At 44.7% G+C, this 21,983-nt stretch overlaps 1 protein-coding gene across 6 annotated transcripts; it reads left to right on the top strand.

Annotated features, from left to right (window-relative positions):
- The first annotated feature begins 5 nt into the window (after positions 1-5).
- Positions 6-21,096, top strand: slc44a1b (solute carrier family 44 member 1b). Of its 6 annotated transcripts, XM_010900312.3 has the most exons (16): positions 1,487-1,683; positions 3,355-3,444; positions 5,431-5,573; positions 8,903-9,039; positions 10,648-10,741; positions 11,517-11,686; positions 12,321-12,410; positions 12,601-12,767; positions 13,094-13,280; positions 13,457-13,625; positions 13,836-13,992; positions 14,364-14,447; positions 14,565-14,702; positions 15,095-15,331; positions 16,184-16,285; positions 18,122-21,096. In XM_010900312.3, exons 1-16 carry the CDS (start codon positions 1,567-1,569, stop codon positions 18,143-18,145), a joined length of 2,106 nt encoding a protein of 701 aa, XP_010898614.3. In that variant the 5' UTR covers positions 1,487-1,566; the 3' UTR covers positions 18,146-21,096. The 6 variants fall into 6 exon arrangements, with proteins under 6 accessions (XP_019901490.2, XP_019901488.2, XP_010898614.3 ...); XM_020045931.3 differs by lacking the exons at positions 1,487-1,683; positions 18,122-21,096 and adding an exon at positions 6-25 and having other exon boundaries at positions 16,184-17,699; XM_020045929.3 differs by lacking the exon at positions 18,122-21,096 and having other exon boundaries at positions 1,474-1,683; positions 16,184-17,699.
- The last annotated feature ends 887 nt before the right edge of the window (positions 21,097-21,983 follow it).

Here is a 21,983-nt window from a genome sequence, read left to right as displayed (position 1 = left end):
ATTTTTAGCCGAATGTCAACGTCAGGTGAGTAAGAAATAACAGTTAACCAGCACCACATTGGTAGGACTGGATGTTTGATAAATAAGACAAACGATGAACTGTTCCTCTCTAATTTGTTCCACTACGTTAAATACAGTATGTGTTTTAAAAAAGGTTAATCTGCCAAAGGTTTTACATCAGAGCCAATAGGAGATTTTGCTGGGACAATTTTTTTAAAAATCTAAACAAGGGATATGAGTCTGAAACCTGATTATCCTGAGCTGATATCCAATGAAACCATCTCTTGAGTCACTACATATACCATGCTCTCTCCCCTTGGGGGCATTGAAGTGTCATATCGCTGATATAGTCAAACTTACTGGCTTGCTTTAAAAAATATATCCAAGTCTATTAAAAGCCTTGAGAGCACGGTGAAAGAGCCACCAGAGTGATAAAACAGGTTCTGAATGACACACCAAATGGAGGCTCTCACCAACCACAGATAAAATACCCGGGTAAAGGAAAACAAGAAACTGCCCACTACTGCAGAAACACCGCTGAATAATACGTTACATCCACGGCAACAACTTGTGTAAGCCAAAAGTTGGAGCTACTGGGTTGATGCCCAGGATGTAGACATGAAAATACATTGGTGCTCAACGGCAATGATGGGCCCTGCAGACATAGTTACAAAAATAGAGGATAGTATGTTTAGTTATAGTGCTGGGTTATCACATTTAGTCAGACAGACTGTCATGAGACGCACTCCCTAAAGCACGATGACCTCAGCGTTTGGTTCATAACCTCGGCATCCCGATATTTTATCGGACAGAGTGCACAATATCACGAGCTCGCAGGGTTGTCCCACAAAACCTTTGAAGTGTCTACAAATGGGTATACCATCAACCGCACACATCTGCTTTCCATACTTGATTTCCTTTATCAGTGCTCATCTGTCGTCAATCAGTACAGTTATCTAGTTAAACTTGAGACACCCTGAAGGTTTGACAACCCCTTTAGTCCGACACCATACAGTGTAGCAATGGTGTTCAAGTTCGTGATGTTTTACGTAGCGCATGACTGCTCTCTAGTGGCTAAAACCAAAGTACTTCAAGAAATCCAACTATGTGTTGAAAATAAAAATAATCACCTGAATTAGCCTATGAATGATCAAATGTCGCCTTTATTATTCTATAATTTAAACGTTTGTATGTGAAATTACTTTATATAAAAGTAAAAAGTCGAAAAGGACAATAAAACCCAAGAACGAGCTCTCTCCACTCGATGGAGTGCAGTGGTCTAGTGTGGTCCAGTAGTTCAAGTTGCAGCCTCTGGAGCAAGTATCAGGATATGCTGTTTAAGTAAAAACTATCTGTGTCTACTAACGAAGTATAAATGCCTCCCAAATAGAAAAAAAGCTGATTCATAACAACCTTATAAGTAAAAACATTGCACGCGCTGGCACACACACGCGCACACAGCTCACTCTCGCCCTGGTACAACAGAGAACAATGGAACAAAGGGCCCTCTTTTAGCTTTCACACTGGCATCTCCCTGCCGTAGCTGTGCTTCACACAGCCAAGAAGATGGAACAGAGAAAGGCAACAAGCGGTTCCCAGCCAGGAAGGCCCAGGAAAAAGGTGGACAACCCTTATTTGGAGGCAGACCACAGCTTGCAGATACATCCTGGATATCGTATGAGAGTGAGAAAAGCGTTCATATATCTTTTTGAAAAACTTTACAGGATTACGAAATATTAGGTGGTTTCTTTTTCTGGTTGAAAGGCACATTTTAAAACGTTCATTCAGGCGTTTTAGGCTACAATATTGTACGTCAACAATGATAAAAACAATAACAATTGATCTCACAAAGGAAAAAAAATAAGTTTTTAGAATATTGATATGCCGTCTAGGCTTTACCACTGATTCATGACTGATGAAAATGCATTAACCTCTGATGAAAACCGATTTACAGCCTAATAGTCAGTGCAGACAATTTGGAATTAGATGGACATCCTTAAACCATTATGTTAATTGGAATAAAATGAGCACTGATACTGAACGTTAAAGAGAACATGTCACTTAGTTGCCCTACTACCAATTTTAATTACGGTAGCCTACGCGCGGTGGGGCTATGCCTTCTTGGCCACAACAATAATTGTTTTCATAGTTCCTCGCAAGCTATTACGGAGTAGTAGATCACGATGTGTGGTGACACTGAGTGGATGCACCGAAGGCTGCGAAAAAGCGGTGCGTTTGGAAGTCGCGCGCTCCGTTCCACCTCCCGCGGTCCTCCCGTTATCCATTCGAGTACCAAACGCGCAGGCTCAATGAGATGAATGGCTGCTACATTCCTTTTCCGGCTGCATCTTCACAATCCACCAGGAAGTGTGCGGTGATAAATCCTGAAGTATTAATCCCTTATACCTGGAGGAAGGAGGCAGATATTAATATGCATTTTGGATGGAATATACCATTTGTGTCGCCTTTCTAATCTACAAATCGTTCAAGTCGGTGCCACGTAATTCATGCAGGGTAAACATAATACCGTTAACTCCCTGCAAGTTTGGGTTATTGTTTTTTCTTGTGCTGTAGTGTTTAGCTATTCGCAAATCTAACCCTTGCCTGCAATGGGATGCTGCGGTAGCACAGAGGTAAGATAACGGTTTCCTCCACCCCTTTTTTGTATGATTTTGTTTCAATGTTGCAACTTGAGCGTAATGGAACGACGATTGCACTGCTACATTGTTGCTACAGCTGTCATCCAATGACAATTCTCCTCACGGTAGTCAGATTAGGTAAGGCGCCTAGGCTGTTTATCGGGGAATGCTAGTGTAATCCTCTTATTATTATTGGAAGCGAGAAATGCATATCAGGCTATGTAGCTTCATACGAATAACGTTAGAATAGTTTTCTAACTAAGTTGCAACGACATTTAGCATAGGCTACACGTTGGAAAGCAGCTTTGCTTTATCATAAATAGCTCGTGAGCACCGTTAGCCGTGTAAACAAACATCACCTCTCCCCGCGCAACGTGCCATCATTTGACGCAATTGAACTACAGCTTGACAATTAGGGAGGAAGAATGGTTCAGTTATTTGTTCAGAGCAAAGTAGCAACGTTTCCTAGATCGATGTGGTTGTCTCTTTTCTACGAAACAGAAGTGTAACGGGGAAGAAATAAAGGCAGTTAGAACTTGGCCTAATGACATTCACGGTGACTACTGAGTCAGTGCCGTTATGTACAGTCGATCGTAAAACATTCTTTGCCTAATTGTCAGCTGTCACGATATTAATTCCAAAACGGTAGTCACCGTGTCGGTAGTCCTTTTGCTAACGGGCACGGGTTTGCTGATAATGACATTTTCTTTCCCAGAGGACAAAGAGAGAATGGAGACCCTTGGAGGATCGAAGTTGCACGGATTTGCCGTGGTTCCTTTTATTTACTGTATTTTGCGTTGGAATGGTAAGTAGCTTATATGCCTATTCATTTGACAATTGCAAAGAACAACGTAAAACCATATATAGGTTAGAAAAGGCCACTCTGGTCACGTCTGAATGACCGAATGTGGTAACACAGTACCATAACCAAACATACCACCCTCACATTTTAACTATATTTGCTGAGTCCTGTGGCCTTTTGTTTAGATTGAGCCCTATCTATTTTTAGGCCTTCATCGTGGGCTTCAACTCTGTGGTTCTAACTTTTAGCTTACATAAGTTGTTGGGGATGTAACATTATTCCGCAGTCTTTCTGCATTTGTGGGAAGGTTCTCCTCACCCAATTCAAATTTCCATGCTCTTTCAGAAATAAGCCTTCTGTTCTTGAAGTGATTTCACCTTTTCTAAATCTGAATTCTACCCGACCTCTCTCACATTTGGAGTCTAAGTACAAAGTTCACCTCCATAAATGTTGTTCTTGTCATGACAGTCCTTAAATGCCTGACCAGTGGCACCTGTGCCAAGTTATTACTCCACTCAGCCAATAGCTACAAACTTGCAGAAAAAACATAAATACACAGGGTCCGGAGAGTTTGTCAGCATAAAAAGAAATGGGGAAGGATTAAAGTTTGGTTTGGTAAAAAGTAACAGGATAACCTGGCTACATTTTCAGAAAACTAACCCTGGAATAAAGTATTGTGTTTGAGAGAGACACATGTTTATGCCAAACACTCACCAGAATTTGTAAGAGAGGCCCAGCATGAGGCCAGACTCAGTTTAATTATTGCTGTTCATAAATCTGCTGAGGTTGAGTTATTTTCCCTAAAGCAAATGGAAATGTATGTTAACCTGAGAGTTGTGCGAAGCAGTTTCTGAAAGTGGTTCACATTCAAAATGGCTCCAGATGAAGCTGCCACTAAGTGTTAACTCTGCGGTCTGAAGACATCAGGCGTCAGTACATCTTTATTTTAATTGATCATGGAAATGTGCAATAACATTATTTTGATTAAAGGTTGTGTAGTACGAGGCACGGGTCTAAGCCATAGTAGTGGCATCATTAGGAGTAGTGGCATGCATAGTAGTGGCATCATTACGGAAATCAGTTTGAATTCTGGTCACAGCATACTGACGGAGATGGGACGCTTGGCAAATTAGCTCAGAATGGGTAGAACCTTGGCCTGGCATGCCTTATCTCGTTGCGCTCCATTGACTTGTGGTGGGTCAGACACTTGTGTTCAGTCGTTGGTGTTGGGCAGGGGCAATTCGTGTCCTGATTGAATGAGCAGTCTGTCCTGTTGTGAAGTCATAATCTCCAGTTGGATATATTTACGTGCTTTGAGCTGGTTTAGTAACACTGAAGCTGTCAATGTCATCTCTGTAATGTGTGACATCAGATATTCACCCCGTGTGAAAGGTCTGCGCTCTTGAATGACTCTCCCCTAGTAATGACTGGTTGGAGGCTGTCGTAGTTGTTGTCCCACCCCCCCCTTACCTGCGGAATAACCACTTCCCAATTGGCAGTGAACATGGGGTGGGATACCTTTTGCCAGCTAGCTGGAGAGGGTCTGTTTTAAATCACTGACCAAGCAAATGAAAATGTTTCTGGTTCCCTTTCTCTGGTACCATCTGCTATTGATTTGCATTGATAAAACTTAAACGGCTCCTGGTATTCTGGCGGTGCTCGGAGGCAGACCCTGGGCTTCTCTCAAAATGTCCAGTGGATTTCCCGGAGTAGTGGGGAGTGGACGTGGAAAGGAACTTGCAATGTATTAGATGTACTAATTAACACTATTCCACTGGTTGTGTGGTTAGAATGTAAATACTCCCAAAACACTAAATTTAGGCTGGTGTTGAGGTTGCCTTTCGTTACATTGTCCATGAGCATCACGGTCAGGTTGTTACTTGGAATATTATATCTTCAGTATACCTGTTGTTGTTGTAATAAAAAGAAAAAACAACAATAAAAAACATTGTAGCATTAAATGCTAATGCTCGCTAACGCTTCTTTCAGGGTAGTATCTGTGGATTCACTATCGCCACGGGGGGTGCAGCTCGTCTTGTCTTTGGCTACGACAGCTATGGAAACACCTGCGGCCGGCGTAATGAGCGGATTGAAGGGGTTCGGTTGAGCGGACTGGATCAAACGGACAAAAAGTGAGTCTCTTGCTCCGGCTCTCCAGTTGCAATTATGTTTCGACTTAGGTCTAACTTTTAGACCAGGAGTGTCAAACACATCATCCTGGGGGCTGCATTCAACCCACACTGAGATTGAAAATGTGTCACGATCAAAATGACCAAAAATAGTCTATCCATATTTTGGGGAATTTTCGATGTTCCCTAACTGTCTGGCTTTGGTTTAGGTGATTACAATTCAGTTAGAGACAGTAAAAATAACCCACTCTGAACCCAAGTCCATTATCATTTCTACTGTTTCAGTTTCTTTTTAGCCATTTTTAAAATGTGTATCTAAGGTTTTTGAACTATTTAAAATATATTAAAAAAGAAACTGCCCAAGATTCACAGGATACAAACCTCATCTCTGAAATATGGTGTGGGGGGGGGGGGGGGTAATGTTTTGGGCATGTATGGCTCTCATTGGACCTAATACACTTGTCAGCATTGACAATATAACAGCATTTAATTCTTAAGTGAACAAAAGCATTTTCTCTGCTATAGAACATGCAAATTCTTATAAACCCATTGGACAGTGCCTCAATGCATGCAAGACAAAGACCCCAAACATACTACCATAGCAACCTAGGACTTAATTTCCAAAATTAGATCATCTAATTGAGCATGCTTTTCATTTGCATGTGTGTCCCAGAATTCAGGCAGGTTTTGAATGAAAAGGACAATTTTTATGCGCAACTGTGTAGATGGTTCTGTTTTATTACTCATCCTTTACTTTTTCTCTGTCTGTAAGGGGCAGCGTCAAAGCATATCACTGATTAAAACCGAATTGTTTTGGCAAATCTGTCCATTATTCAGATGTACTAAGAAAAAGCTTTGCCCTTTTGCTCATTTGCCTAATAGAAATGTCAAGTTGCAGTCATTTTAGCCCTGGCTTCTTGGAAGCTAGCACAGATAAAACCCTGAGTAAATATGCAAGAGGCTTAAGGACGTTCTGTCACCGTGAACATTACCTATGTACGGCGCTCGACCCTTTGGGAGTACTGGTGTTTCAGGCCACGTCATTGGCACGGTGGGCTGATTGTTCCCATTTGGACCGACGGTTTGGTTAATGATTGGCTGGTGGCACCGACCTGTGAGTCACCAACACAGGTCAGGGTGATTCATTTCTTTTGGTTTAGCTGGAGCGGCAGTGAAGTGAAATGAATGGCTTTGAAATTGCTCAGCTTGATGCCCCCCCCCGCCCCCCCATTACGGTTAGGATAGCCGGCTGATGAAAGAGTGGAACATGAAATGTGTCATCGTTTAAAAGAATAACACTGATTCGGTCCTATTGAATGTGGCTTGCTATCAGACTCTGCCAGGAAGTGAGGAATAAAGAAAGAAGACGTTTCTGGAGTGTGTGCTAGCTGGCACAAGCAGGTCACCGAAACACTCTTCAGATGTTCCTGGCAGTGTCTTTACCCATCTCTCCCCTGTTTCTCTTCTCTTTGCTCTTTTTTCTCAATTTGTAGGGTTTCCCCTCTCTGACTCTACCCTTTCTTTTCACCCGTCGTTGTTTACTGGTGTTCTGCTCTGCGCGTTGGTGCAGAGGTTGCTGCCACAACACTCTGCTCCCACCCACTCTCTTTAAACAACTTCAAACTGCCTGAGATAGAACAGAGTGGAACACCCACACCCATTTTACAGCGGAATGTTGTAGCAGCAGTGACTATGCTGATTTCAGGTACAGCATATTGTGCTAATGATCCTTGTGGGGGGGGGGGGGGGGGTGCTGGTGCAGAGAACTTGCCTGCGGGCAAGAGCGTTGTACATTATGAGAAATGTTGTTTACGTGGCCGTTGCGTAAATTGATCCCAGCGTGACTGGGGTGCGTGTTTGGTAGTCTCAGGTTTTGGCGGTGGCTGTCGAGTGTCTGCGTTTTGATTTGCATGTGCTTTGTCGACGGAACTATTTGGAAATTCAACAGCTTCTGTCCTCAAGGATAATTGGTTAGCTTTCCCCCGGTCCATTAATACAGTGTCAGTGTTTCCCCTTGATGAACCTCCCAGGGTGGGGCTGTTGATATAACTGACACACCAATGCGCGTTACCGGCAAAGACGGTTTGGTCGGTTTATGTGCCGGACGTTCTTCCCCAATAGAAGTTCCCGGATCATATTTGTTAGCGGTTTTTGACTAGTAAGCACAGGTAACTTTCGTGTCATGTTAGTTATTTGACTGTTCATTTTTGCTATTCTCGGACCAACTAACCCAGGCATTGTTTTCGGGGAGGTGCATAAATCGAGGCCCGCTACGGGGTTACTTCAACGTCATATGTAGTCCTGCCTTCTGCAACCTTTAGATTGACCTGCCTATGAGAGGTTATGGGATCGGTGACCACCCGGTCAAAGCCTAAGGTTTGCTAGTGGGGTTTTAATTTGCTAATACAGTTAAGCAGCTCCACATTTACACAGCCTTGGAAACCCACAGTGCTCTAGCCTGATCCTCTGGATACGTTAGCTCCTTGACGATCAATGATCAGTTCATCCAAGCTCGATCCTAACCTCAGCTGTTTTAGAAATTGTAGTCAAACTGAACTCCAATATTGTGCTGAATCGGGCGGGATTAGACTTTTCTTGATTCCTCTGAGCCAGCCTATTAATCACCAGAATAGTTCATTTCTACCAGCTACAGTAGATTCACCGGAGTCTGACCTAGATGTTTGTCTGGTCTGTACGAATGTAATTAAACTGGCCCAGACACTGTGGTATGTCAGTATGGACGTTACAGCTCTGGGAGAAGCATGAAGTCAGTAATGTCTCTCTGGGTATCTGTGTCCAGCTTTTGTGCGTGAAACTCTGGACAATGCCTGTGTTGTGTGCGTGAATAACAGCAGAAGGCAGATGGGTCACTGTGAAGTGTTTTTCTCATGGAAATGTCCTCGTTCCTATCACTGTATACTCCCTTGCCAAGGTCCATGGTCCAGACCCAGTAGCAACAGCAAGCAGAGGCTCACTCTCCCGTGGCCTCCTGTCACGTATCAGTGAATGAGGCTTTGTTGAGGCAGTGTGTTTTCTTTGTCCGCTAAATGGGCGTCACATTGAGGGTAGGTGTAGGCTTCAGGTCTTTTAGGTCTGTATTTCAAATTTTTTTTGCTTTGTTTCCCACACCAAAATTCTTACATTCCTGTCTTTCTCGTGACTCATTCTTCATATTGCTGTCAGGAAGTGTGTGTGTGTGTGTATGTGTGTGTGTAAAAAGAGAAAAAATAAACAAATTCCTAAAATGCTCAAGTTCTTTCGGACATGTTGCCTTGTTTAGGAAGTTTGGATGGATGAAGAACAGATTAATAGAGAGATTGTTTGGTCTGCAGATATGTGTTCTTCCTGGACCCGTGTAACATTGATATAGTCCAGAGGAAGATCAAGTCCATGGCCCTGTGTGTGTCACTGTGTCCTGATGAAGAGCTGAAGACGTACCAGGATCTCAAGAGGTTCGCCATGCACAATGGTAAGTATAGCCTACTGTGAAACACATTCCTCTTCAGGCAAAGTAACCCTAACCCTTCTGAGTCAATGATTCTCTGTCCTCCTGTTCCTCGTTTTGGAATCCGTGGACTGCAATTCATTGACAATTGTCGTTGATTGTGGTCTGGAAAAATGTGTGAACTTCATTTTGTCGGGCAGTTTTTATGCTTCATTGGACATGAACGTGAGAAAAGGCTCAGATTTTGATGGCTTTCTTCTGAACGAGCAGCGGCCTGGATTTGAACCCACACTGCAGCAGGACACGTGTATCGAAAGCTTTTGCTTAGACTGCTGGATTGGCCGAGACCACAGATAATAGGAACGTACGTTTTCCCAGAAACACCGTTTTGGCGAGTCCGGATTTGCGTTTAACTGGTTTTCTGTTTTGCTTTGTGTTTATTTTCATTTAGAGTTGTTGCATGTCTAGTGGGTGACATGTAGGAAGGCACTGAATTTCTGTCTTTCCGCAGTCTGCTGTGGTCATAAGGACAGCATCACGGGTAGTCATGACAACCAAAACGGTCCCTCTTGGAGTGTCCCTTCCCCCATCAATGGGAATGGGGCACTAGGTCACTGTTACGGATGCCATCCATTACGCCATTGACAGTGAATCACCGCAGTCCCATTGGAACGACACTCTCCCACCAACGGTGGCGTGGCCTTGACCCCACGTGTCATTGTCCAGTAATACTTGGCCTTTCAGTCAGCGCGCACGCGTTGTGGCCCTGCGGGAACCTTGGCACGTGTTGAGTGCCAACTAGATCAACAAAGACGCCATTAATGCCACCATTGCTGGCACAGGCCCTATTGTTTGTCCCGCTGTAAGCCCTTCAGCCAGGCCTGACTGTCCACAATCAGTGCAGTCATTTGCTGATTGTAAGACGCACACGCTTCACGTGCGTGCCCCATTATTGACTGCACTTGGTATATGTAGGTTTTCTGCGTCGTGTATTTGTTTTCCGAATTCACAGGGCAGAGTTCAGATTTTTTTGGGCGGTGATTAGAACGCTGGGCGGTGATTAGAACGCTGGGCGGTGTGATTTTGCCGTGATGTTTTTTTAAAAGGTGTAGTTTGTCGAAAAATCATATTACAACTTTTGGTAAGGGATTTTTTTTGGGGGGGAGAATTTTCTTTGACAAACTATCCCTTTAATGTTGCCATGTGGGTCAGCATCCATTGGGTTAGTTTTGGGGAAACTGAATTTCTTTCAGCGGCACTAACATGGTGCATGGGACATGGTGGGCTTTGCATTACATTAACGCTTGTAGTAAAGACAAAAAGTTGGACAAAGAGAATTTAGACTGTGCTTGTCCGCAAAAACTAGTCCGATTCAAGCTAGCAAGTGACAGATAATAGCACGTTACTACTTCCTGGGAATACATTAATTACTTAATATATATGCATTGTTTTTTGTCACACCTGTTTCGGCTGGCAAGAAATTGGACAGATTAATTTGTATCTAACTACCTGCCAAACGCAAGTAGCGATATACTTGAAACTTCTGTTTCGGTTAAGTATTTTCTGCGCTCAGTCAAGCCCTGGTGTGTTTTTACTCCGTCTCAAAAACTTAATAGTTTCTGTCTCTCGCAGGGTCTGAGTTGTGTTCCTACGAGATGGCTGGTCACAGGTATCCCAACCTTCCGGAACGGTTCGACAAATGTCCCAAACTTCCAGTTCCACCGAGGTAGGAAGACCTGAAATGAGGCGTACCTCAGAATTCCCTTTAATAGCTGCTGTAAGTACATTTCTACACACTCAGCCATTCACCAGGTGCAGGGTCAAGATGATTAGCCTGTGTCGTGGAGAACGTTAAGATTCCTGAGGTAAGACTGTGATTTACGTTTTGACTGCGTTGGGGGAAAAAAATTACAGATGCTATCTAAAACGTTTAAAATGCCACCACTGATCCAATCCTTCTCAGATCTCCACCAGTGTGTTTCTGGAAAGACTGGGGGGTAATATGGTAGCTAGAAGCTGTTTCTTGATGGGCTGGGGATTTAGTGGTAGCTGGCTTGTTTGGTTGCTTCAGTAGAGCCTCAGTCCTTGGGAGAATCTCAACAGAATTTCCCTGATTCGTCACATTCTCTTGTCTCCCTTACGTAACTGACTGGATGAGAAGGTCAGAGGTCCCTGTCAAGTTTTGAGATGCAGAGAAAAAGAAACAATTGAGACGTGCCTCTCCTCCCCACCTCCCTTTCAAAGCCCCCTGGAAGGGAGGTGAAAGACAGACGTAGTGTGGAGGAAATGAGGACGGAGGAAGCAATCCCTTGACAGCTTGAAGTGTGATCACTGATTGCTATTGTTAAGGCCTGTCTTGTCAGACCCCACTGTATTAACCACAAAGAAATGCTATTCTATTTAATAAAACCTCCCTGACTCAAAAGGCAGCTTTGTTTGACGAACTCTCAGGTCATGTGACTCATGACCTTTGGACCCCTGATTTGCTCCGCCCCCGACAGCAAATCCCTCCCGGTGTTCAACCGCTGCACGCCGGTGGACATCTCGTGCTACGCAAAGTTCGCCGAAGCGGTGGTGACGTTCGTGAGCGACAACAGCATGCTGCACAGGCTGATTGCCGGCGTCATGGCCAGCAAGGAGATCATCATGGGCCTCTGCCTGCTGGCGCTAGGTGACGACCTCCTCTTCCTACATCTTGTAACATCCGTGGCTCGGGAAGTGGGGGGGTGGGGGGGAGGAGAGGGGGGGTTGTACCGGACAGGGCCTGAGAATCCTGTCCCCGGCGGTGTGGGACGGGTCTTGCGGTACTCAACGTTGGTCTGCATCTCCGTTGTCTCCCGAGACTTCCTTTCTAGGTGAGCTAGTGAAGAACTGTTCTGCATAGGGAACGTGTGTACTGCACTAGTGCATTCTGCTGATTTCTCCGTGTGAGTATTCTGGGTGTCAGCATGTAGGCAGTTACCAGGGGTCAGACATAAAGGGTGGGGAAACGCAGCGCTGGGGGAAAATACAGCAAAGTCATCACATCTTTGAGTGGTCCCAGTGAGATGTATGCCGTTTAGAATGAGACAGAGGAAGCTCACTTTGTCTTCTCCCTTTGTAAAGCGCTATGGCGCCATGGTAATAATACACTTGTGGGAGTCTTACTTGACACGTTCAGGGGTTCACGGTCAATTCCATTTTCAGTTCTTGTTCCAGTTTAGGTCAAGGTTGAGGCTGACCCGGGTGTTAACTGATCCTGTGTCTGTGGTTAAGCGGGGGGTTTTAAGTGCTGTCGTGTCTGTCGTGTCTGTCGTCTGGTACAGTGCTCTCCATGATCCTGATGGTAATCATCCGTTACATCTCGGCTGTGCTGGTCTGGATCCTCACGGCCTCCGTGGTCCTGGGTTCCCTGGGTGAGTGCACTTCCTGTCTCACCTGGCCCTACTTCTGTTTTGTTGTACTCCACCACAAGGGAACCGCTGAAAACCGCCCAACGTCGCTGCGTGCTTAGCATGTATTCTCCGGTATTGTTTTCTTCCACCGAGCAGTAGGTAGGGATTTCATCTCATCAATGATGCGGCACCTTCAAATCTGTTTCCGCAGCGGGCACGAGCATTCTGTGGTGGCTGTACATAGACCACCGGCTGACCGCCAACCAGACCGTGTCCACCAAGACCGTGGAGACAAAAGATGCGAAGGTGGAGGCGGGGACGACCAGGGACAGTGCCCAGGGGCTGCTGGTGTATGCCATCGCCGCCACCGTCTTTACAGTGAGTTCCATTTGGGGTCACAGGGCAGCTGGAGGCCACCGAGCCGCGGGGTTGTCGGGCTGCGGTGACATTTCAGATAAAGGACGCGCGCGACTCGCCACCTCCCTGACTCTAACTCTCACCCCCTTGGCTATTTGTTATCTCCTGTTCTGTCTCTGCCCCCATGGTCTTTCTTTTTGGTGGTCCTGTCCCTTCCACCCATTCCCAATCACTTTTTCTTGCTATTCATTGCCCTCTCTCCCTCCACATCCCTCTCTTTCTCTCTGCCCCCTCCCCTTTCTCTCTTTCTTTCCGCCCCCTCCCCTCTGTCGGCACTCCCGTCTCAGGTGATCCTACTCCTCCTGATGTTGTTCATGAGGAAGCGTGTGTCTCTGACCATCGCTCTGTTCCATGTGGCCGGTAAGGTGTTCATCCACCTCCCCCTGCTCACCCTGCAGCCCTTCTGCACCTTCCTGGCCCTGCTGCTCTTCTGGCTCTACTGGAGCCTGGTCCTGCTCTTCCTCGGCACCACCGGTGAGGAGGTGGGAGGAGGAGGAGGGGAGGACGGGGGGGGGCGGGGGGCTTGGTGCTGATGTACCCGGGGACCAGCGTTGAGACAGGGTGGGAGTGTTGAGCAAGGGAGGGGAGTTAACAGAACCACGTACTGGACCACGCAGGAGGACTGAGTCAGACATGTCCCCCCCCCCCAGGGAACCCAGTCCAAAACGAGGAGACTGGTCTGACGGAATTCCGTCTGACGGGGACCCTGCAGTACATGACATGGTACCATGCTGTGGGCCTCATCTGGATCAGTGAGTTCATCCTGGCCTGCCAGCAGATGACGGTGGCCGGAGCCGTGGTTACCTACTACTTCACCAGGTCTGGACCACGAACCCATGGCACAAAAACAAACAATCATTATATATATTAAAATTGTATAATCATAAAAAATTATAAACTAATTATATATTAAGCTGTAGTATTTACGGGTGATCAGATTTGAAATATATAATCAATTCAACCCCTCCACCTCTTTTTGTCTTTTACTCCCTTTTTCCCTCCCCCTGTTGCTGGCACCTCCCCTCTTAGGGACAAGACCAAGCTGCCACTGACGCCCATCCTGTCGTCAGTACTGAGGCTGATGAGGTACCACCTGGGCACCGTGGCCAAGGGCTCCTTCATCATCACCCTGGTCAAGATCCCCCGTCTCATGCTCATGTACATCCACAACCAGCTCAAGGGCAAGGTGAATCTGTCTCACTCTCTCTGTCTGTCTCTCTCGTTGTCTCGTGCTCTCTCTCGTTGTCTTTCTCGCTTGTGCTCTCTCTTGTTGTCTCTCACTCCTTTCTCTTATTTCTTGAAAAGTTATTTTTGAGTATTAACAGAGAGCGGTGGGCCAGATTCCAACCCACACTGGAGGCCTACACTGCTTGGACCAACAGAGGCCACACCTTTTGCTTCCTCTCTCAATTTGTCCCTTGTTCCTAGACTTATTTTGCCTGCTTTGATTCAGCGTCATGCTCTGAAGGGATATATTGTTTGTTAGCATGAATGTCATTTTGAAGAGTAGCGGTAGTTCATCTCAGATGACCCCCCCCCCCCCCTTCTCTTACCCAGGAAAATGCATTTGCACGTTGCATGTTGAAGACATGTATCTGCTGCCTCTGGTGTTTGGAGAAGTGCCTCAACTATTTGAATCAGGTAGGAGATATTAACCAGTTCCCGGATTAAGGAAATAACAGATGGACGTCAGCTGTTTGGCATCCAGCTGCTTTGCTGTAGTAACTGTATCCCCCCCGCCACCTCCCCCCACTGCAGAATGCGTACGCAGCAACAGCCATCAACAGCACTAGTTTCTGCACGTCAGCGCGCGACGCCTTTGTGATTCTGGTGGAGAACGCTTTGAGGGTCGCCGCCATCAACGCTGTGGGAGACTTCGTCCTCTTCCTTGGCAAGGTGAGGGGGCTGCTGGGATACCGGAGGGCTTCAGGATGCTGGAATTTAAGAATGTTTCAGGAAATGTAATACAGGTGTTGGGTGTGGTTGAGTCTTGAATAAGGATGCCACTTTACATTTGTTGCAAACCCTACACTGTGGGTGGCTGTCTGTCTGCGTGTGATGGGTGTCTCTGTCTGTCTGTCTGCGTGTGATGCATGTCTCTCTCTCTCTGTCTGTCTGCGTGTCTCTCTCTGTCTGTCTGTCTGCGTGTCTCTCTCTCTCTGTCTGTCTGCATGTGATGGGTGTCTCTGTCTGTCTGTCTGCGTGTGATGGGTGTCTCTGTCTGTCTGCGTGTCTCTCTCTCTCTGTCTGTCTGTCTGTGTGTGATGGGTGTGCGTGCGTGCGGGTAGGTCCTAATTGTGACGTCCACGGCGTTCGCGGGCGTGCTGCTGTTGAACTACCAGAGGGATTATGCAGAGTGGGTCCTCCCCCTCATCATTGTCTGCCTATTTGCCTTCCTGGTGGCACACTGCTTCCTGTCCGTCTTCGAGATTGTGGTGGATGTGCTCTTCCTGTGCTTCGCCATCGACACCAAATACAATGACGGCACACCCGGCAGAGAGTTCTACATGGACAAAGCCCTGATGGTATGATCACCTGGTGGGATTCTGTTGGAATGCAGTGTGTTTATTCACCCTTGTGTCTTTATGAAATAAAAAATCTCAGGGCAGTAGAAAGCTGTTCAAACATTTTGGTCCAATAAGTTCTATCTATTGAAAAAGTTAGATTTTTGTCCTGTTTTTAGTAGTTGAGAGCTGAATTCCTGCATCTTCCCCTTCTCTACATCGAAGAACTATCGGGAGCTAAACATTCAAAATGAAGATACAAAGTGGCTTTATTAATTTAACTCACCACCTTGAGCATCCTTAATAGGAGGTTATGGGAGAAATTAGAAGGGGGCCTAAACAAGTGTATAAATAAATAAGTAGTTGAAGGTAAATGCAAAAATATAAATAAAATTGTACCTCATTTGTAGCTGCATAATATTCATGAACTACTTTCACTACAAGTGTTAGGAAGAGGTGTGAACAGAAGCTGTGTTATGTTTAGCATGATGTACATTACAACACATCTTTTGGTGCACTTGGTGAGTAAAGGTTAATCAGGAGTGTAGGTTTTGCTTTGAAACGTTGGTTACTCTGATGCTTAGAACCTGTTTAGACAGGTGTAGTGTTATCTAAATGAACAGCATTTGTGGCCAGATTTGTGTCAGAGGAAAATAAAGTAGGGTGTAAACAGGTGACTATCAATTGCTGCACGCTAACTTCCTGAGGTTATGTGGTATATTATCACTAACCAACTTTCCAGCTGTCACCAAACCTGAGAGTTAAAGTTAGTTTTATAGTGGACGCAAAAATCGACTTAATGCTTCTTGAACCACAGAAGCAATAATCAGTTTCAGTACATTAAACAATTTTGCTCTCCATCTCCACCTTCAGGAATTTGTGGAAAACAGCAGGAAGCTGGAGCGGGCGGCGGAGCGAGGGCGGAGCCGGCCCACAGAGGCAGTGTCGGTGGAGGGGGAGGAGATGAAGCCCATGGTGAGTGACAGCGGAGGAGGAGGCCCGAGAGGACCGGGACGGACTGAGGAGGTGGGCTGGGGCCTGGATGGTGGTGGGGGAGAGTGGGAGGAGCTGCAGGAGTTCCACATGTACTACCTCCTGGCAGGGGTGCTGGTGGACTGGGCCCTGGGGGAGCAGAGCACCATAGTGCCCTTGATCCTCTGCCTGACCGAAGACATGGTCCTCTTCTTCTGTGTCTACCTGCCCACCTCCACACTCTTCCTCTTCGCCACACTCCTCCAGAAACCCTCCTCCACCGTCGTGCCGCAGCCAAAGCGGCCGTTGCCATCTAAACAGTCGTCCATGCATGCCAGCTAATGCATGTTGAACTAACGCATTTGGAACCAACGCATGCCCCAACTAACGCATGTGGAACCAACGCATGCCCCGGCTAACGCATGTGGAACCGACGCATGCCCCGGCTAACGCATGTGGAACCGACGCATGCCCCGGCTAACGCATGTGGAACCGACACATGCCCCGGCTAACGCATGTGGAACCGACACATGCCCCGGCTAACGCATGTTGAACCAACGCATGTTGAATCAACGCATGCCCGGCTAACGCACACCAGGCTAACACATGTTGAACCAACGCATGCCTGGCTAACGCATTCCAGCAACTTGTGCAACACCATGACATTCCACTTGCCCTCCACTTACACCTTGTCCTGCTCAACTCTACCAATTTACTTTTTTTTTGCTTGCCTGTCAGTTCCTGATTATCTTGAACCTAAAGTATGTTCCTGGTGTATATTTTGTTAGCAATTCTTTTGTTTTGCCTTACTATCACCGTGGTGCTTTTGGGGCTAGAGGGACATTAGCAATAGCACAAACCGAACCACAGAAGGGAGAATTTACTCACAGGAACTGTAAATAAAAAATGATGCCCCCTCTTGGAGTGAATAACCACAATCATGCCAGAAGGATACTGCAAGGCAGTAAGCTTCCAGTCCATTGTATCTTGCTACTGGTTGTCCATCACCTGCAGAATATACTTTACTTGTAGATATGGCCTTTTCTTATAAAAATGAATATGGTCTGATTGCATATGGGGAAGTAAAGCAATTAGTTGGTAGTAATTCCCCTGGTATATTTAAATAACAATATTTAGGGCTGCATGACTAATGGAATTACAATTGAAATTTCGATATGGACATGTGCAATACTTTAATGGAAACGTCCGTGATTTTTGGCTTCCAAAAAAGTGGAATTAGACGTGCTAGCGGTGCCCCATCGAAATTGCGGCACACAGATGGTCAGGGCTCGTTGGTATTTCACTATTGTTGTATTGAAAGCACTCAACATTAACTTGTTTTAAAAAAATAATTTAGCACATAGGCTATGATTTCTATGGGATTCCCCTGGGTCTGAAATAAAGTTTTTTTATATATATATATATATATATATATATATATATATATATATATATATATATATATATATATATATATAATGATCTAACTTTAAACATGAGGTTATCTTCGCTGCTTACAGTCTTAAGATCGTGTTAAGATCACACTTTGTAATTGCAATTGCAGTATTTTATCCAAATCTTGCAGCCCTATTATATAGGAAGGTCAGAGGTCTGAGAGCATAGTCGGTGCTAGGGAGGTCTGGCACAAGGATTCTCAGCCTTCAGGTCACAGTAGGTCGCCTAACCGTGTTTTTCTTCGTCCGTGTTCATTTTAACATCATCTTGTAATTGCTTGGAAATGGTTCTAACCCTCATCCCACATTTTATGTTACCATCCAGTGACAGTGCATGCCATCGACATAAATGGAGTAATGAGACTGTAATAACTCTGCTTTCTAGGCTCCAGGAACAAGTTCAGCTTGACCAAAATCACCTGATGGGACTTTTTAAAAAAGACATTCCAAAATGTTTATTTTTACCAATGTGTAACATGTTTACTATGGTTTTACTCCAGGGAATACAATATTTTAATAAGAAACTGTATAAAAAAAATAACGATGTAATGAAGCACTTTATATTGAAGCGCTGCATATTTTAAAAGGCTGATGCATTTTTCGTAGTGATGTCCTTTTTTATATGACAAAAAAAAAGAATTGCCATCTTGTCAAACACAGTACTAAAATGTATTGAATCACTTTGGGTTGTTAACGTTTTGCATAACAAGTTTGCCTTTTGTTTGGACTTCTCGATCAACAAGATACATATTTGTCATGCAATGATATAGCACTTAGGTGTGTTTTTAATCAACCACAGAAACTTATGTTAGACTCACATTTGCATTTGAATTCTGTATCATGGAAGAGTGGTCTGTTTCGAAATTTGTCTTTTTACCAGAATGAGTGTGTGGGGGGGCTTTTTTTCACAGTATACTTCTGCAAGTTTTTTCAAGGGTGGCTGTGTTTTGTTTTCCTTACATTTTTTTGGAATGTAAAGAAATAGTGGCTTGTGATCCTTCAACTGTGTACCAGCAGGAAGAAGAAAACAACATGGTTTGGTGGAACAGAAGGTTACTATCAAGTGGAAGTTAGTCATGACCCAATACACATAGACATTTCGTAGCTCTACAAGGAACCATAAGGATTGAGTTATTTTAGTTATCAGTTGTGCATAAAGTCTAACTGAAAAGTAAAACCTCCTTACAATCCATTTGGTTAGGTGAGGGGGGGCTGCCACATTGGAGCCTGGGGAGTAAGTAGGTGTAACTGTCTTGCTCAAGGACAGAACAACATGCCGGCATGGTAATTAGATCTAGCAATATTTCGGTTACTGGTCTGGTGCACAGATTGCTAGGCTATCTGCCAGACGAAGAAGACTTTCTAGGCACAGCGAACAGGGGATTCATTTTGAATTGGGTGTGGAGTCTGTAGTAGGAACTATCCAGAGAGCTGTGAAGCCTGTTTTCTTAGAACTCAACCAATTGTCCTCTAGCTTATTGATTCACTCAGTTTATTCATCAAACCAATCAAGCTCATCACTGGGACTGATTGATCTTTGGCCTAATCTGTAGTGTCTTCTAGTCCTGTTCCGCTGTCGTGGGAGGTGTCCGTAGAAAGTCAGCCACTTTGCAGCCCTCGAGCAATAACAAAACCATCAGTATTTACCATTACCACCACGTCTTCCTACTTGCACTACAGTTTTTAAAGAGCGACGTTTCTGGCGTGGCGACAGCATCTCTGTGATGCTCGATGGAGGACAAACTCGCACTTTGCCTTAAAGGGTTCCATAGGCGGTGCCCCTTATCATGTCGATTTGTGATGGCATTCCTGTCCTAGGTGTGGAAATGGGGGTAGACGTGCTGTAGGCCTTAAACACCGCTCTTTTAGCAGTGGATTTGTGTATTTTAATACCCAAATTACTGAATCCATCAGAGTGACTGAGGAACACCTTTGCCCCCCCCCCCCCCCCCCCCCCCCCCCCCCGTTGCTATATTTGATCTACTAAATCTGAAAATGCTCCCTTTTTTGCTTGTGAATGGTATGAATTGCAAACTATGGTGTGTGCATTTATGTATTGGGGAGTTATTTGTGTTGATAAGACTGAATATTTCCCTGTGTATTCTGATTCTGTTGATGGAAGGAGAGATGGCTGTGACTGTTCCCATGATAACCTGTTGTTTTCAGCCTCTGGTGTGGGAGAACAGGAAGCGCCGTGCCATCCTACATCATTAATGTTTCTAAACAGGAAAACAAAAACAAAAATCTGTTGGTGCACTTTTTTTTTTCTTTTTCGGGGAATATACTAGACCGTACAGTAGGAGTTACCTATGAAATATTCAGAGCATGTATGTTGGGGGAAATGGTAAAACAGAATTACTGTTGGCACAGAACTGATGCGCAGAGCATGTTAAGAATTGCACTAAGATGGTATTCCTTTCACGCTGAGATCAATTTAAGATACAGTACCTGTAAAATATTCATGGTTAAAAATGTTGCTCAGTCAGTCAGCAATCGAGATGTTTCTAAAATGTTTTTGAAGACAGAACTTGCCCACCTGAGCAGAATTCTCTGAAAAATGCCAAGTGCAATCAAGACTCCTACATCTGACGCAGGTCACACTGCAGATCACTTGCTTTCCAACATTAGCGTGTCCATCATGGAAGACGAAGATGACGAGATGGACACTCTCTTGGACATGTGTCTAACTGTACATAGGACACCGCTGGTCTGAACCACACTGTTCTGCTCTGCCAAAACTGTACCAGTCGACTCGCAGTGGGATTCTCAGACACTGACAACATGTCTTGAACAGAGACGGCGTTGTGCGAACTCGTAGGACACTGGTGGCGTGTGAAATTCAAGTCTGGTTTCTTTTTGTTTCACTTGCTCTCCAGCCGGCCGAGAGGCGAGGGGTGTTTTTGCCAGCTGCTACCAGAGCGAGGCAGAAAGCCCTACAACTTAGAAGAGAACATATTGTAAAAGCCAGTAGCTACTCAAAATAAGACAATAGACAACTTGCATGTTTTCTGTCCATTTTTTCTTCCTCGCTCTTTTTTTTTTTTTTTTTTGGTGCGAGACATCTTTGTAGGGTGTGAATATAATGGCATTAGATCCATGTGACTTAAGATTTTACTGATAGAACAATAGCTTTACCCAGTAACAAAGCCACCATTTTCTTCATTATTGGAAACAAAATGAGCATCTATTCTCTTGTAACACAGGAATGGGTATTCCTAGAATATTGTTATAAACTGGCAACACATCAGTTTAGTCGAGTGTAACACTAGCTTTTAGCTATTTCTCTGCAGTGAGGTTGTTTGTAACACTGGATGACTTTTTTTGGGTTGATTTTTATATTAATACAATTATCCTATTGTATTTGTTAGCGTTGGTTTGTTATTCTTCAGTTCCTGCCATGGAAAATTAAAGTATAAATTCCTGTGACATGGTAAGGCATAGAAAGGTGAATCTTGGCACAATTGTAAATGGCACTGGTCTACCATCCCGTGCAATGACATGCCATTTGGCCACACGGTGGCGCTATGACAAGCGGGGACATTTTCAAACGCTCGCACTACTAACCCCATGTGCTGTAGAGTTGTGACATTTGCTACACAGGTCCGCCTCAACACTCAATAAGTCTGCCACGAGGGATTTTCCATCATTTTCTTAAAAAGCACCCACATCCTCAATCCTCTCGGAAGGAATGACCGAAATGCTTGTGAGTGGGCGTGCAGCATCTATGGATGTATATTACTACGCTATATTTTACAACATAACTACAACATAAAACAAGCTATTATTGACCAATGAATGTGTGTAAGGGGTCTAACACAAAAGCCCAGATAAATATTCGGCCAGGATATTCAGATCATAAAACTTTGTGTATGTGTTCAGAATGAGCGTTAGACCCCATACACATAAATCAAAACAGCGTATTAATTATGTATGGAACATAACTGAAAATGGTGGAAAAATACAGCTTTATCGTTCCATTGTTCATTTGTATTGTTTTGGAATGTTGTCAAAGGAGTTAAGAGCTAATTTGGGGGAAATGTCTAATTTGCCTTGATGGTAGCACAGTGAGCAAACTCCTGAAATGCTGCTTGAAGCTTACATTTTTTATGAATTCATTTAAAAATGTTGATACATTGGAAAGTTAACTTGTCATTGACTGCCTTTTAAAAAAAAGTTCATAAAGTTGTGCTCAAAACTTTGCATAACCTTGGAGAATTGGTCATATAGGTACCATTTGTAGTGAGCAG

The sequence above is a fragment of the Esox lucius genome, chromosome 4, assembly GCF_011004845.1.
Source record: "Esox lucius isolate fEsoLuc1 chromosome 4, fEsoLuc1.pri, whole genome shotgun sequence".
Lineage (NCBI taxonomy): Eukaryota > Metazoa > Chordata > Actinopteri > Esociformes > Esocidae > Esox > Esox lucius.
The sequence above is the reverse complement of the archived record's forward strand: the minus strand, read 5'-3'. Positions and strand labels throughout refer to the sequence as shown.